The sequence below is a fragment of the Salvelinus alpinus genome, chromosome 19, assembly GCF_045679555.1.
Source record: "Salvelinus alpinus chromosome 19, SLU_Salpinus.1, whole genome shotgun sequence".
Taxonomy (NCBI): Eukaryota; Metazoa; Chordata; class Actinopteri; order Salmoniformes; family Salmonidae; genus Salvelinus; species Salvelinus alpinus.
In genome coordinates, this window is record NC_092104.1 from 2,024,018 (window position 1) to 2,037,003 (window position 12,986).

At 45.2% G+C, this 12,986-nt stretch overlaps 1 protein-coding gene across 1 annotated transcript in view; it reads left to right on the forward strand.

The window, feature by feature from the left end:
* The first annotated feature begins 6,498 nt into the window (after positions 1–6,498).
* The window catches only part of LOC139544881 (elongation factor 2-like), a 20,915-nt gene continuing 14,427 nt past the window's right edge, over positions 6,499–12,986 (forward strand). Inside the window, exons 1-5 of the mRNA XM_071352041.1 lie at positions 6,499–6,635; positions 7,891–8,105; positions 8,550–8,731; positions 10,470–10,681; positions 12,950–12,986. The exon at positions 12,950–12,986 is cut by the window's right edge and continues 148 nt beyond it. Of these exons, the coding sequence (XP_071208142.1) occupies positions 6,633–6,635; positions 7,891–8,105; positions 8,550–8,731; positions 10,470–10,681; positions 12,950–12,986 (649 nt within the window). The 5' untranslated portion in view covers positions 6,499–6,632. The remainder of the gene's footprint in view (positions 6,636–7,890; positions 8,106–8,549; positions 8,732–10,469; positions 10,682–12,949) is intronic.

Consider the following 12,986-nt stretch of genomic DNA (forward strand, 5'->3'; position numbering starts at 1 on the left):
TAAGACAAAATATCCCAGACAACGTTCACAGAGGTTGCGACCCCAAACGCTTCGGATGTCGGATCAAGTTGAAATCACCTTAATTTTTTTTTTAACTTCCTACAATGAAGTCAGTCAACTTTAGGGCTGTAAACACAAAGCACACCCCAGACACACAATGCCTTCCCCTTGGAGGGAGAGCACCATGGCCACTTTTTGACCGACAGACAGGTCGGGAAGCTAACTGACTAACTTCTGCCGGCTCCTCTTGGATAGCCTGGAGGCCTCTGCAGCTGCTTTCCTGGTCTCAAATTCCTCCCTCTTCAGGACCTCTCCGCTGCCCCTGTAGCCCAGCTCCACCAGCTGGCGAGCCAACTCCTCATCCTGGTGGAGCAATGAAAAGAGATCTAGTTAGAGAGACATAACCATCGTTATCCTGCAGAAATAATGAAGAGAGATCTCTGAGCTGTTTCCCAAAACCATCGTTACTAACGTTGCACTTGAAAACGCTCGTAAATCTAACGCCTGCCTCAGACCACTAACATGTGCGCAATGACGTGCCAAATCTGTGATTTTGTGCATTTTTATTGGGCAAGCGTTACAATAAGCCGCCTCAATAATATTTGCAGCTGTAGGTTGTAATCTCTCTCTCTGTTCTCTCTCTCTCTCCCCTCTCTCTCTCTCTCTCTCTAGACTACAACCCAACCCAAGCCAAACCTAGTCAGTCCTCATCCAGCCATCCCCAGCTAGCTCTAACGCCTCAGCGTCCGGGACAAGTCAAAGAAAAGTTCAATTTCCTTCACCTTTCATGTGGCGAACTATTCCAAGTAAATGAGTGTCTGCGTTCTGCTCTTGGTTCCAAATTATCACTCAGATATGACTGATTAGTCTAGTAGATCTGAGTTGACTGCAGGGTGTCCACACCTGACCAGCCAGCTGAGGGAGGTGTCTGACCGGCCAGCTGAGGGAGGTGTCTGACCGGCCAGCTGAGGGAGGTGTCTGACCGGCCAGCTGAGGGAGGTGTCAGACCGGCCAGCTGAGGGAGGTGTCTGACCGGCCAGCTGAGGGAGGTGTCTGACCGGCCAGCTGAGGGAGGTGTCTGACCGGCCAGCTGAGGGAGGTGTCAGACCGGCCAGCTGAGGGAGGTGTCTGACCGGCCAGCTGAGGGAGGTGTCTGACCGGCCAGCTGAGGGAGGTGTCTGACCGGCCAGCTGAGGGAGGTGTCTGACCGGCCAGATGAGGGAGGTGTCGGACCGGCCAGCTGAGGGAGGTGTCTGACCGTCCAGCTGAGGGAGGTGTCTGACCGGCCAGCTGAGGGAGGTGTCTGACCGGCCAGCTGAGGGAGGTGTCTGACCGTCCAGCTGAGGGAGGTGTCTGACCGGCCAGCTGAGGGAGGAGTCTGACCGGCCAGCTGAGGGAGGAGTCTGACCGGCCAGCTGAGGGAGGAGTCTGACCGGCCAGCTGAGGGAGGAGTCTGACCGGCCAGCTGAGGGAGGAGTCTGACCGGCCAGCTGAGGGAGGAGTCTGACCGGCCAGCTGAGGGAGGAGTCTGACCGGCCAGCTGAGGGAGGAGTCTGACCGGCCAGCTGAGGGAGGAGTCTGACCGGCCAGCTGAGGGAGGAGTCTGACCGGCCAGCTGAGGGAGGTGTCTGACCGGCCAGCTGAGGGAGGTGTCTGACCGGCCAGCTGAGGGAGGTGTCTGACCGGCCAGCTGAGGGAGGTGTCTGACCGGCCAGCTGAGGGAGGTGTCTGACCGGCCAGCTGAGGGAGGTGTCTGACCGGCCAGCTGAGGGAGGTGTCTGACCGGCCAGCTGAGGGAGGTGTCTGACCGGCCAGCTGAGGGAGGTGTCGGACCGGCCAGCTGAGGGAGGTGTCTGACCGTCCAGCTGAGGGAGGTGTCTGACCGGCCAGCTGAGGGAGGTGTCTGACCGGCCAGCTGAGGGAGGTGTCTGACCGTCCAGCTGAGGGAGGTGTCTGACCGGCCAGCTGAGGGAGGAGTCTGACCGGCCAGCTGAGGGAGGAGTCTGACCGGCCAGCTGAGGGAGGAGTCTGACCGGCCAGCTGAGGGAGGAGTCTGACCGGCCAGCTGAGGGAGGAGTCTGACCGGCCAGCTGAGGGAGGAGTCTGACCGGCCAGCTGAGGGAGGTGTCTGACCAGCCAGCTGAGGGACACTTTAAAGTGAATATTATATTGTGGCTAATGACCTAAAGTATACCTAGCGGGATACTTGTTTATATACCTCATCTCTTTCACACCACATTAACATCAACAAAAGTAAGAAAGCAGTCACATAATACAAATCAGGGTCCATAGGGGGCCACAGTCACACTGTTTGTAAAAGTCAGGGTCCATAGGGGGCCTCAGTCACCCTGTTTGTAAAAGTCAGGGTCCATAGGGGGCCACAGTCACCCTGTTTGTATATGGGAGTCAATCAGCTTGATTTGAAAACAGCTAAAAATAGTGTTAAGCACACTACTGTCCTTGGTGTTAGCTCTTTGACCTTTGACATTAATAGCCTATTTCCTGGATGAACACACCTGGTTCAACAAATTGACTCAGGTGTATCAGACAGTGCAGGGCTAGAACAAAAATGTGCATGTTTTACTGCTTTCATTTGACTATTTCTGGATGATATTATGCTCTGTCAAAGATGTTCTCTTTGACTCAGTATCTACAGCGCTGTTGATTCACTGAGGTAAAGGCCAACACTGCCACCTAGTGTCTGACAATTCATATCAACTACCACAACATGGCCCAAAGTAGATTAGTACACAGAACTTTCGTATGGAGCTTTTGTAAAGGCACAAGGTGGAACAAAACCGTCAACCTAGCCTGGTCTCATAGACCTAACATAGTAAATGTAAATCCGGGACACTCATGATATGTTACAATTGGTTACATAAGACAGAACGTTATTAGGGTGGTTGGTCATATAAAGCAAATGTCTAGCACCCCAAATGCCTAGCAACCCAAATCTCATCACAGACATCTTCAGAATTTTAACTGATTAGCAACTTTGCAACTACTTAGCATGCTAGCTAACCCTTCCCCTTTAACCTAACTCCTAGCCTAGCTAACTAGCTAGCCACCTAGCTAACGTTAGCCACCTAGCCACCAGGGTTTGCATTAGGAACATGTGGTGGTGGATATTACATTTTTGCATCTGAGCTCCTAGCGGCTCTCCTTTATTTTCATGTGTTCTACTCCGCTAGCCAGCACCTCGCCTAAATAGGTGTGCGTTTCTTTTTCTTCAAGGACATTTAACTGTCAACATTTGAATTTACAGGTGTGTGACCTTATTAGGGCGTCCGCCCACGGCGCTCAGAAAGACAGAAATCACATTTAGAATATGGTCATTCAAATGAACAGAACATGCTAGTGTAACGTGTAAGTGTAACGGCGTAATTAAATTGTTAAATTCCTGCATAAAATGGGTTTTACGCCACCTCCTGGTAGATGAGTGTGTTTACATTGTCTAATACATTTAGTACATAATGTATGGGATTCTGGGTAATCCACAGCAGATTTGTGGAGAATTACTGGGTGAGGTGAAAATTAAATGGTCCCGGGAAATGTATAAAGTTGACATTACATCATAAAATACACCTTTCACATCGTACATTAGCGATTTAACTTCTGCTGTTCTTTTCAATCAAATAAGGTACTCTTTGGTTTGGCATCAATAAAGGTACTCTTTATATGTTATTTGTCAAATCTCTGTTTTCCATGTGGGTTTTATGCTAGAGTTCCCTAGTTGAAGTTGGTAGCTAACTGGAAAATGCATCTTCTTTAGGAGTGCTGTTTATATCCCATCGACTACTGAACATTCCTCCGTACTGTGTGTGTCCCATCATTGCAGGTAATTTATGACAAATGTATAAAGTATATGTTTTATAAACTCGTATTATCCTGGTTTTGTTCGTTTAGGAAAATATGTGGAACATTCTAGGTGTATTATATTTCTTCACCACCAGAGGGTGACATTGAGTAACTTTTACGGTTAATTTGACATTTTTGAATATTAAAATGGATGATGGTCTATTTTGATGTTGTAAATATGAGATTAAACATGGAAACGACGCATTACTTGTTATTATTGTAAATGAGTCATTATTAGAAATTGTTAAATCCACTATACGATCACAATGACTTTGATAGACATTTTTATTGTTTTTTTTGTTAGTATATTATAGGGCTGATTAATGTAGAATTGCTGTGGGAGTGCTATTTATATCCCGTCACTACTGATCATTCATCCATACTTTGCGTGTCCCATCATTGCAGCTTTGGAAATAAATGAACTATCCATCCATTGCTCCTTCCTGTGTTGACTGACTGACTTGAGGGACGTGTGGAGTGGAGGATGCAATGATGAGGTCCTTCTTACCGAATTCTGATGTGCACTTTGAAAGGTGTTAAAATAACTGTCCACGTTTACTTTTCCTCAGCCAACAAGACCAGTAACTAACAGCGAAATCACTAGCCAATCTACTATAGTAGAAAAGTTTAGGCTACCTATTCTATTGGTCAGCTTGTTGAGAAAGAAATGGCCCATTCTAAAAACAGACTCTGGGACAGTTGTGAGATGATAGATCCCTAATTCATACAACCAGCAGGCCTAGGCTACTTAAAAAAAAAATATATATATATATATATATGTTAAATTAGTGTCTAATGCAACAGATCAGAACGTTTAGCTTAAAATGTTGCTAAACTATTATTTATTCACATTATAAAGCACTGCAATGCACACAAGCAGTCCGCTACATGCAAATGTTTGTTCCATATTGCAATTAGCAGGAAAATACCTGTTGTCAAAAGGCCACTTTCTTATGACAGATTTCTGACCTGAAGATCGCGATGAAGGAAAAAAGGAAACCTCACACTGCTCTTGATAGTATCACTGTTTTTTAATAAGCTTTACGTATCGGCCTCACGGCCTTCGTCAGAGCTTTACGTATCGGCCTCACGGCCTTCGTCAGAGCTTTACGTATCGGCCTCACGGCCTTCGTCAGAGCTTTACGTATCGGCCTCACGGCCTTCGTCAGAGCTTTACGTATCGGCCTCACGGCCTTCGTCAGAGCTTTACGTATCGGCCTCACGGCCTTCGTCAGAGCTTTACGTATCGGCCTCACGGGCTTCGTCAGAGCTTTACGTATCGGCCTCACGGGCTTCGTCAGAGCTTTACGTATCGGCCTCACGGGCTTCGTCAGAGCTTTACGTATCGGCCTCACGGCCTTCGTCAGAGCTTTACGTATCGGCCTCACGGGCTTCGTCAGAGCTTTACGTATCGGCCTCACGGGCTTCGTCAGAGCTTTTGTGACCTGAAGATCACTGACATCATGATTTGACTTCCTCTTATTTTTTCCAGAGTTTCCAGTTGTCTTGAAAGCACCTCAGCAGCAGCTCTTATGCTGTCTGACATATTTTCCACTCAAAGGCTCTGTATCTGTATGCTGTACAAGTGCGATAAGATACATAAACGAATATACTGTACACAAGTGCCAATTTAATTCCACAAAATTATACAAATGAACCTATAGACCGATAAGCATGACCAGTCAAATGTATTTACAATCGACTGTTATTAACATCAATGAACAGGCTAAAAAGGCATTATTTCACAATGGGATTTTTTTCTTCTTTCCGGAATTAATCCACAAATTAATAAATACCATACAAAACGTAACATATCATACTAATTGCTGTGTCTTGGATTTCCATTTAATATGTCAAGTCTAGCAACCACAAAGGTTGCATTTTCAAACTATAAAAGGAAATCAGTCCATTTAAATTAATGAATTAGTCCCTATTCTATGACTTTCACATGACTGGACAGGGGTGCAGCCATTCGGTGGGCCCTCAGACGATCCCGCAGGTGAAGAAGCAGGATGTGGAGGTCCTGGGTTGCACGTGGTCAGCGGTTGTGAGGCCGGTTGGACGTACTGCCAAATTCTCTAAAACGACGTTGGAGGCGGCTTATGGTAGAGAAATTAACATTCAATTCTCTGGCAACAGCTCTGGCAGACGTTCCTGCAAGTCAGCATGCCAATATGCACGCTCCCTCAAAACTTGAGACATCTGTGTGATTGTGTTGTGTGACAAAACTGCGCATTTTAAAGTGTCCTTTTATTGTCCCCAGCACAAGGTACACCTGTGTAATGAGCATGCTGTTTGATCAGCTTCTTGATATGCCACAACTGTCAGGTGGATGGATTATCTTGGCAATGGAGAAATGCTCACTAACAGGGATGTAAAACAAATTTGTGCAAAACATTTTAGAGAAATATGGAACATATCCGGGATCTTTTATTTCAGCTCATGAAACATGGGACCAACACTTTACATGTTGCGTTTATATTTTTTGTTCAGTTGTAGAAGCCAAAATATTAAATCTTCAGTCCCCTCGCACATCTCTGAGAGACTAACATGCTGCTAAGCCTAGATGTGTGACGACAAAAATTCTCTGCTAATATCTCTTTTAATTTCAGTTCGGGTCCATATGACACTTCGTGACATATTCCACATGACTTCCAGAGTGCCGGCTGTCGCAGAATTTAACCAAGACCAGTGCGTCATAGTCTCTCTTTCCCTCTAGCACCCCGAAAGAGAGGACCAACCGGCTGAGGCTGGGGATATAAAGAACCGCAATCATGGTAAGTCTATATAACATGTTTGGACAAATTACAGCCATTAACTATATTTGTCTTTCTTCTAAAAGCGACGGTTTTCAAATTAATATATTTTTTAGTATTATTGTCGATGACGTATGCAGAATTTTAGCAAATGGTTATCAGACGAAACAGAAATAGAATGTATTCGTTGCTTATTTAGCCTAATACGGATGCTGTGATTATTGAAAGCATGTCACACCGTTAACTAAATATGTTATTCGTTCTACAAAATCGAAGTAAAGCATGACCTGTGTAATGTGACTAGGCTATTTATCAACAAGCCACTAAAGTAATCTGTGGAACTTGAGTTAGTTGCTGCAGGCTAACTGAATGCATTTGCTGTAAACAACACCTCGTCTCGTAGTGTTTCATTTGAAATTAAATAGTGTTCTTTTCGGTAGGCCTCGGGCCTAATGTGCGTGCCAATGCAGGGGTACAGTCAGACAGAATACCATTACCCCGGCCCCGTGTTATAAATAGCACAAGCACGCCGTTCCCTGAGATGGCCGTATTAAAGTTTCATGTGCTCACATTGGGCAACGCTGCCTGCCCCCTGTAGACCAGACACAGGCCCAGTAAACTACATGGGCTACAGGTTAGAAACGGTGTTGTCATTGTAAACAAATGCACCTGTTACAATGACACCATGCAGGTGTACAAGCTGGGGTTATAGTGTCCTCTCTTAGATGCGTCATAGCCTATAGGTTACTGCAGCAAATGATTAGGCTATTGGCTTTGGAATTAATTTAACACTCCCCACCCAACCTCCTCACCTTCTCAGGTCAATTTTACAGTAACCCAGATCATTCTCCTCACCAGGTGAATTTTACAGTAGACCAGATCATTCTCCTCACCAGGTCAATTTTACAGTAGACCAGATCATTCTCCTCACCAGGTCAATTTTACAGTAGACTAGATCTCACTTCCCCTCCCCAGGTACATTTTACAGTAGAGCAGATCTTACCTCCCCTCTCCAGGTGAATTGTACAGTAGACCAGATCATTCTCCTCACCTCCCCAGGTGAATTTTACAGTAGACCAGTATCAATCTCCTCACCAGGTGAATTTTACAGTAGATCAGATCTCACCTCTCCAGTGAATTTTACAGTAAACCAGATCAATTTTACAGTAGACTAGATCTCACTTTCCCTCCCCAGGTGAATTTTACAATAGACCAGATCAACTCCCCTTTCCAGGTGAATTTTACAATAGACCAGATCTCACCTCCCCTTTTCCAGGTGAATTTTACAGTAGACCAGATCCGTGCGATCATGGACAAGAAGTCCAACATCAGGAACATGTCTGTGATCGCCCACGTGGACCATGGGAAGTCCACTCTCACAGACTCCCTGGTGTGCAAGGCTGGCATCATCGCCGGCGCCCGGGCTGGCGAGACGCGTTTCACAGACACCAGGAAAGACGAGCAGGAGAGGTGCATCACCATCAAGTCAACGTATGTGTTCCCTCTAGTCAATATACCTCGTCCTCCTCAGAGTGTACAACAATATGTCCCTTTTCCCCTATTCTACTATAAGTGTGTAACCTTGTAAGGGTAATATTCTCTTTGGGAATCTGAGGTAGACTTACTTAACTAAGTTGTTCAACAATCAACCTGCATTTGAATATTATTGCCCACATCACCAATGACCTAAAATCCTATTCATTTATGAACCTAAAAGACAAAACTGACTCACTCCTACTTTGAGATCCTTGACCTATCCCTGGTATCCTGTACCCTAATATACCACGAAGTGAGAGTGATTGAGAGACAGACATGAAATGTACGATGGTCACGATGGTTACATGTCGTCCCTCCCTCCCTCCCCCCTCCCTCCCTCCCTCCCTCCCTCCCTCCCCCCGTCCCTCCCTCCCCCCGTCCCTCCCTCCCTCCCTGCAGGGCCATCTCTCTGTACTATGAACTGGCTGAGAATGACTTGGCCTTCATCAAACAGTGCAAGGATGGCTCTGGCTTCCTCATTAACCTCATAGACTCTCCCGGTCACGTGGACTTCTCCTCCGAGGTGACAGCTGCTCTCCGCGTCACTGACGGGGCACTAGTTGTAGTAGACTGCGTCTCAGGTATGACAAGGAAGGGCTGATGGCGCCTTATTCCCTATATAGTGTACTACTTTTGGCCAGATCCCGAACAACTTGGAAGAACTCGCGAGGCTCTGATCTGAAGTAGTGGACCTATGATATGGGGACTAGGGTGCTGTTTTGGACACAGTCTTGTGTTTTGTGCAGCAAGTGTAGTGTCCTGGCTGCAATGCATCCAATGCTTGGCTCGCTCACACCCCAATAACAGCCCATGATACTTAAAGTTCAAGGTTATTTGGCCTTTGTTGTACATACATTATAAATCTCACAAGGACTGTAATGGTGTACAACTAAAGAACCACAAATAGTGTGCACGTACTGTAACGGTATACAACTAAAGAACTACAAATAGTGTGCACGTACTGTAACGGTATACAACTAAAGAACTACAAATAGTGTGCACGTACTGTAATGGTGTACAACTAAAGAACTACAAATAGTGTGCACGTACAGTAACGGTATACAACTAAAGAACTACAAATAGTGTGCACGTACAGTAACGGTATACAACTAAAGAACCACAAATAGTGTGCACGTACTGTAACGGTATACAACTGAAGAACTACAAATAGTGTGCGCGTACAGTAACGGTATACAACTAAAGAACTACAAATAGTGTACACGTACTGTAACGGTATACAACTAAAGAACTACAAATAGTGTGCGCGTACAGTAACGGTATACAACTAAAGAACCACAAATAGTGTGCACGTACTGTAACGGTATACAACTGAAGAACTACAAATAGTGTACACGTACTGTAACGGTATACAACTAAAGAACTACAAATAGTGTGCACGTACTGTAACAGTATACAACCTTAACTACAAAGTGTGCACGTACTGTTACGGTATATAACTAAAGAACTACAAAGTGTGCACGTACTGTAATGGTGTACAACTAAAGAACTACAAATAGTGTGCACGTACTGTAACAGTATACAACCTTAAATACAAAGTGTGCACGTACTGTAATGGTGTACAACTAAAGAACCACAAATAGTGTGCTGGAGGACCTCAGATACGAACACGTCAGGAATGGAGATCGCTCCGAACACTAAAATATTTGTAACTTTGAAATATACTTCAAAAAAGTGCACATGTATTTTCTAACTGTATTTATTTTCTAATCATTTAGCCAAATATTGTTTTCAGATCATAAAAACGACATTTACGTTGCTAGTTATTCTGTAGGGTAAGCAAAAGGATTATACCACATTTGGCAACACAACAATTATTTCACCTTTTTATATAGTATGACTCTGCTTATTAATGGTTTGTGACATCTTTATTTACTGTGCTTATGAATACTTTACAAATTCCCTATAAAGCCTTTATAAGTTGTAGTTTTTTTTAGAGTAGGATCCCGGTTAGTAAACAACAATAGGTAGTACAACAGTCAACCATGATAACAATTAGCCCTTTATACATCATACTGTGTCCAATAACCATGATAGGCCTTTATACATCATACTGTGTCCAATAACCATGACAGCCCTTCGGCCTTTGTGCATTATACTGTGGGTCCTTGAAAAGCGCTATATTAAATACCATGTATTATTATTTATTATAGACGTATCATGACAGATTTGAACACTGACAAACAATACAACAAAACATCTAGTCCTTTACAGCTTCTGCCTACGGCCTTGTTGCACCTTGATGAACTAATGCTAGCCCTTCTAAGGTGGTGCTGTACCAACCCCTCCTCTCTCTTGCAGGTGTGTGTGTTCAGACTGAGACCGTGCTGCGACAGGCCATCGCGGAGCGGATAAAGCCTGTTCTGATGATGAACAAGATGGACCGGGCGTTGCTGGAGCTGCAGCTGAAACCCGACGCACTTTTTGCCACCTTCCAGCGCATCGTAGAGAACGTCAACGTCATCATCGCCACCTACGGAGAGGACGAGGGCGGACCCATGGGCAGCATCATGGTCAGTGTGTAACAGAGTTCAGATGGTACAGTAAGATCACTCCACAGAGTTCAGATGGTACAGTAAGACCACTCCACAGAGTTCAGATGGTACAGTAAGACCATTCCACAGAGTTCAGATGGTACAGTAAGATCACTCCACAGAGTTCAGATGGTACAGTAAGATCACTCCACAGAGTTCAGATGGTACAGTAAGATCACTCCACAGAGTTCAGATGGTACAGTAAGATCACTCCACAGAGTTCAGATGGTACAGTAAGACCACTCCACAGAGTTCAGATGGTACAGTAAGACCATTCCACAGAGTTCAGATGGTACAGTAAGATCACTCCACAGAGTTCAGATGGTACAGTAAGATCACTCCACAGAGTTCAGATGGTACAGTAAGATCACTCCACAGAGTTCAGATGGTACAGTAAGACCACTCCACAGAGTTCAGATGGTACAGTAAGATCACTCCACAGAGTTCAGATGGTACAGTAAGATCACTCCACAGAGTTCAGACGGTAAGATCACTCCACAGAGTTCAGACGGTAAGATCACTCCACAGAGTTCAGACGGTACAGTAAGATCACTCCACAGAGTTCAGACGGTACAGTAAGATCACTCCACAGAGTTCAGATGGTACAGTAAGATCACTCCACAGAGTTCAGATGGTACAGTAAGATCACTCCACAGAGTTCAGATGGTACAGTAAGATCACTCCACAGAGTTCAGATGGTACAGTAAGATCACTCCACAGAGTTCAGATGGTACAGTAAGATCACTCCACAGAGTTCAGATGGTAAGACCACTCCACAGAGTTAAGATGGTACAGTAAGACCACTCCACAGAGTTCAGATGGTACAGTAAGATCACTCCACAGAGTTCAGATGGTACAGTAAGACCACGCCACAGAGTTCAGATGGTACAGTAAGATCACTCCACAGAGTTCAGACGGTACAGTAAGACCACTCCACAGAGTTCAGATGGTACAGTAAGACCACGCCACAGAGTTCAGATGGTACAGTAAGATCACTCCACAGAGTTCAGATGGTACAGTAAGATCACTCCACAGAGTTCAGATGGTACAGTAAGACCACTCCACAGAGTTAAGATGGTACAGTAAGACCACTCCACAGAGTTCAGACGGTACAGTAAGACCACTCCACAGAGTTAAGATGGTACAGTAAGACCACTCCACAGAGTTCAGATGGTACAGTAAGATCACTCCACAGAGTTCAGATGGTACAGTAAGACCACGCCACAGAGTTCAGATGGTACAGTAAGATCACTCCACAGAGTTCAGACGGTACAGTAAGACCACTCCACAGAGTTCAGATGGTACAGTAAGATCACTCCACAGAGTTCAGATGGTACAGTAAGACCACGCCACAGAGTTCAGATGGTACAGTAAGATCACTCCACAGAGTTCAGACGGTACAGTAAGATCACTCCACAGAGTTCAGATGGTACAGTAAGACCACGCCACAGAGTTCAGATGGTACAGTAAGACCACGCCACAGAGTTCAGATGGTACAGTAAGACCACTCCACAGAGTTAAGATGGTACAGTAAGATCACTCCACATAGTTCAGATGGTACAGTAAGATCACTCCACAGAGTTAAGATGGTACAGTAAGATCACTCCACAGAGTTAAGATGGTACAGTATGATCACTCCACAGAGTTCAGATGGTACAGTAAGATCACTCCACAGAGTTAAGACGGTAAGACCACTCCACAGAGTTAAGATGGTACAGTAAGATCACTCCACAGAGTTAAGACGGTAAGACCACTCCACAGAGTTAAGATGGTACAGTAAGACCACTCCACAGAGTTCAGATGGTACAGTAAGATCACTCCACAGAGTTCAGACGGTACAGTAAGATCACTCCACAGAGTTCAGATGGTACAGTAAGATCACTCCACAGAGTTAAGACGGTACGGTAAGATCACTCCACAGAGTTCAGATGGTACAGTAAGATCACTCCACAGAGTTAAGATGGTACAGTAAGATCACTCCACAGAGTTAAGACGGTACAGTAAGATCACGCCACAGAGTTCAGACGGTACAGTAAGATCACTCCACAGAGTTCAGATGGTACAGTAAGACCACGCCACAGCTCGAAATTGTTTCACTTGGTCCCTGAAATGCAAAATAAATATTCGGTGGGGCAACTGGCTAGTATGTTACATGTATGTTAAAAGCTGGCAGTCGCATGTGTTTGCAAAGCAGAGAATCACTAGTTCGATCCCCTTAATGCGTCTGTTCCGTGTTTCCCTGTGTAGGTGGACCCAATGGTGGGCACAGTGGGTTTTGGCTCGG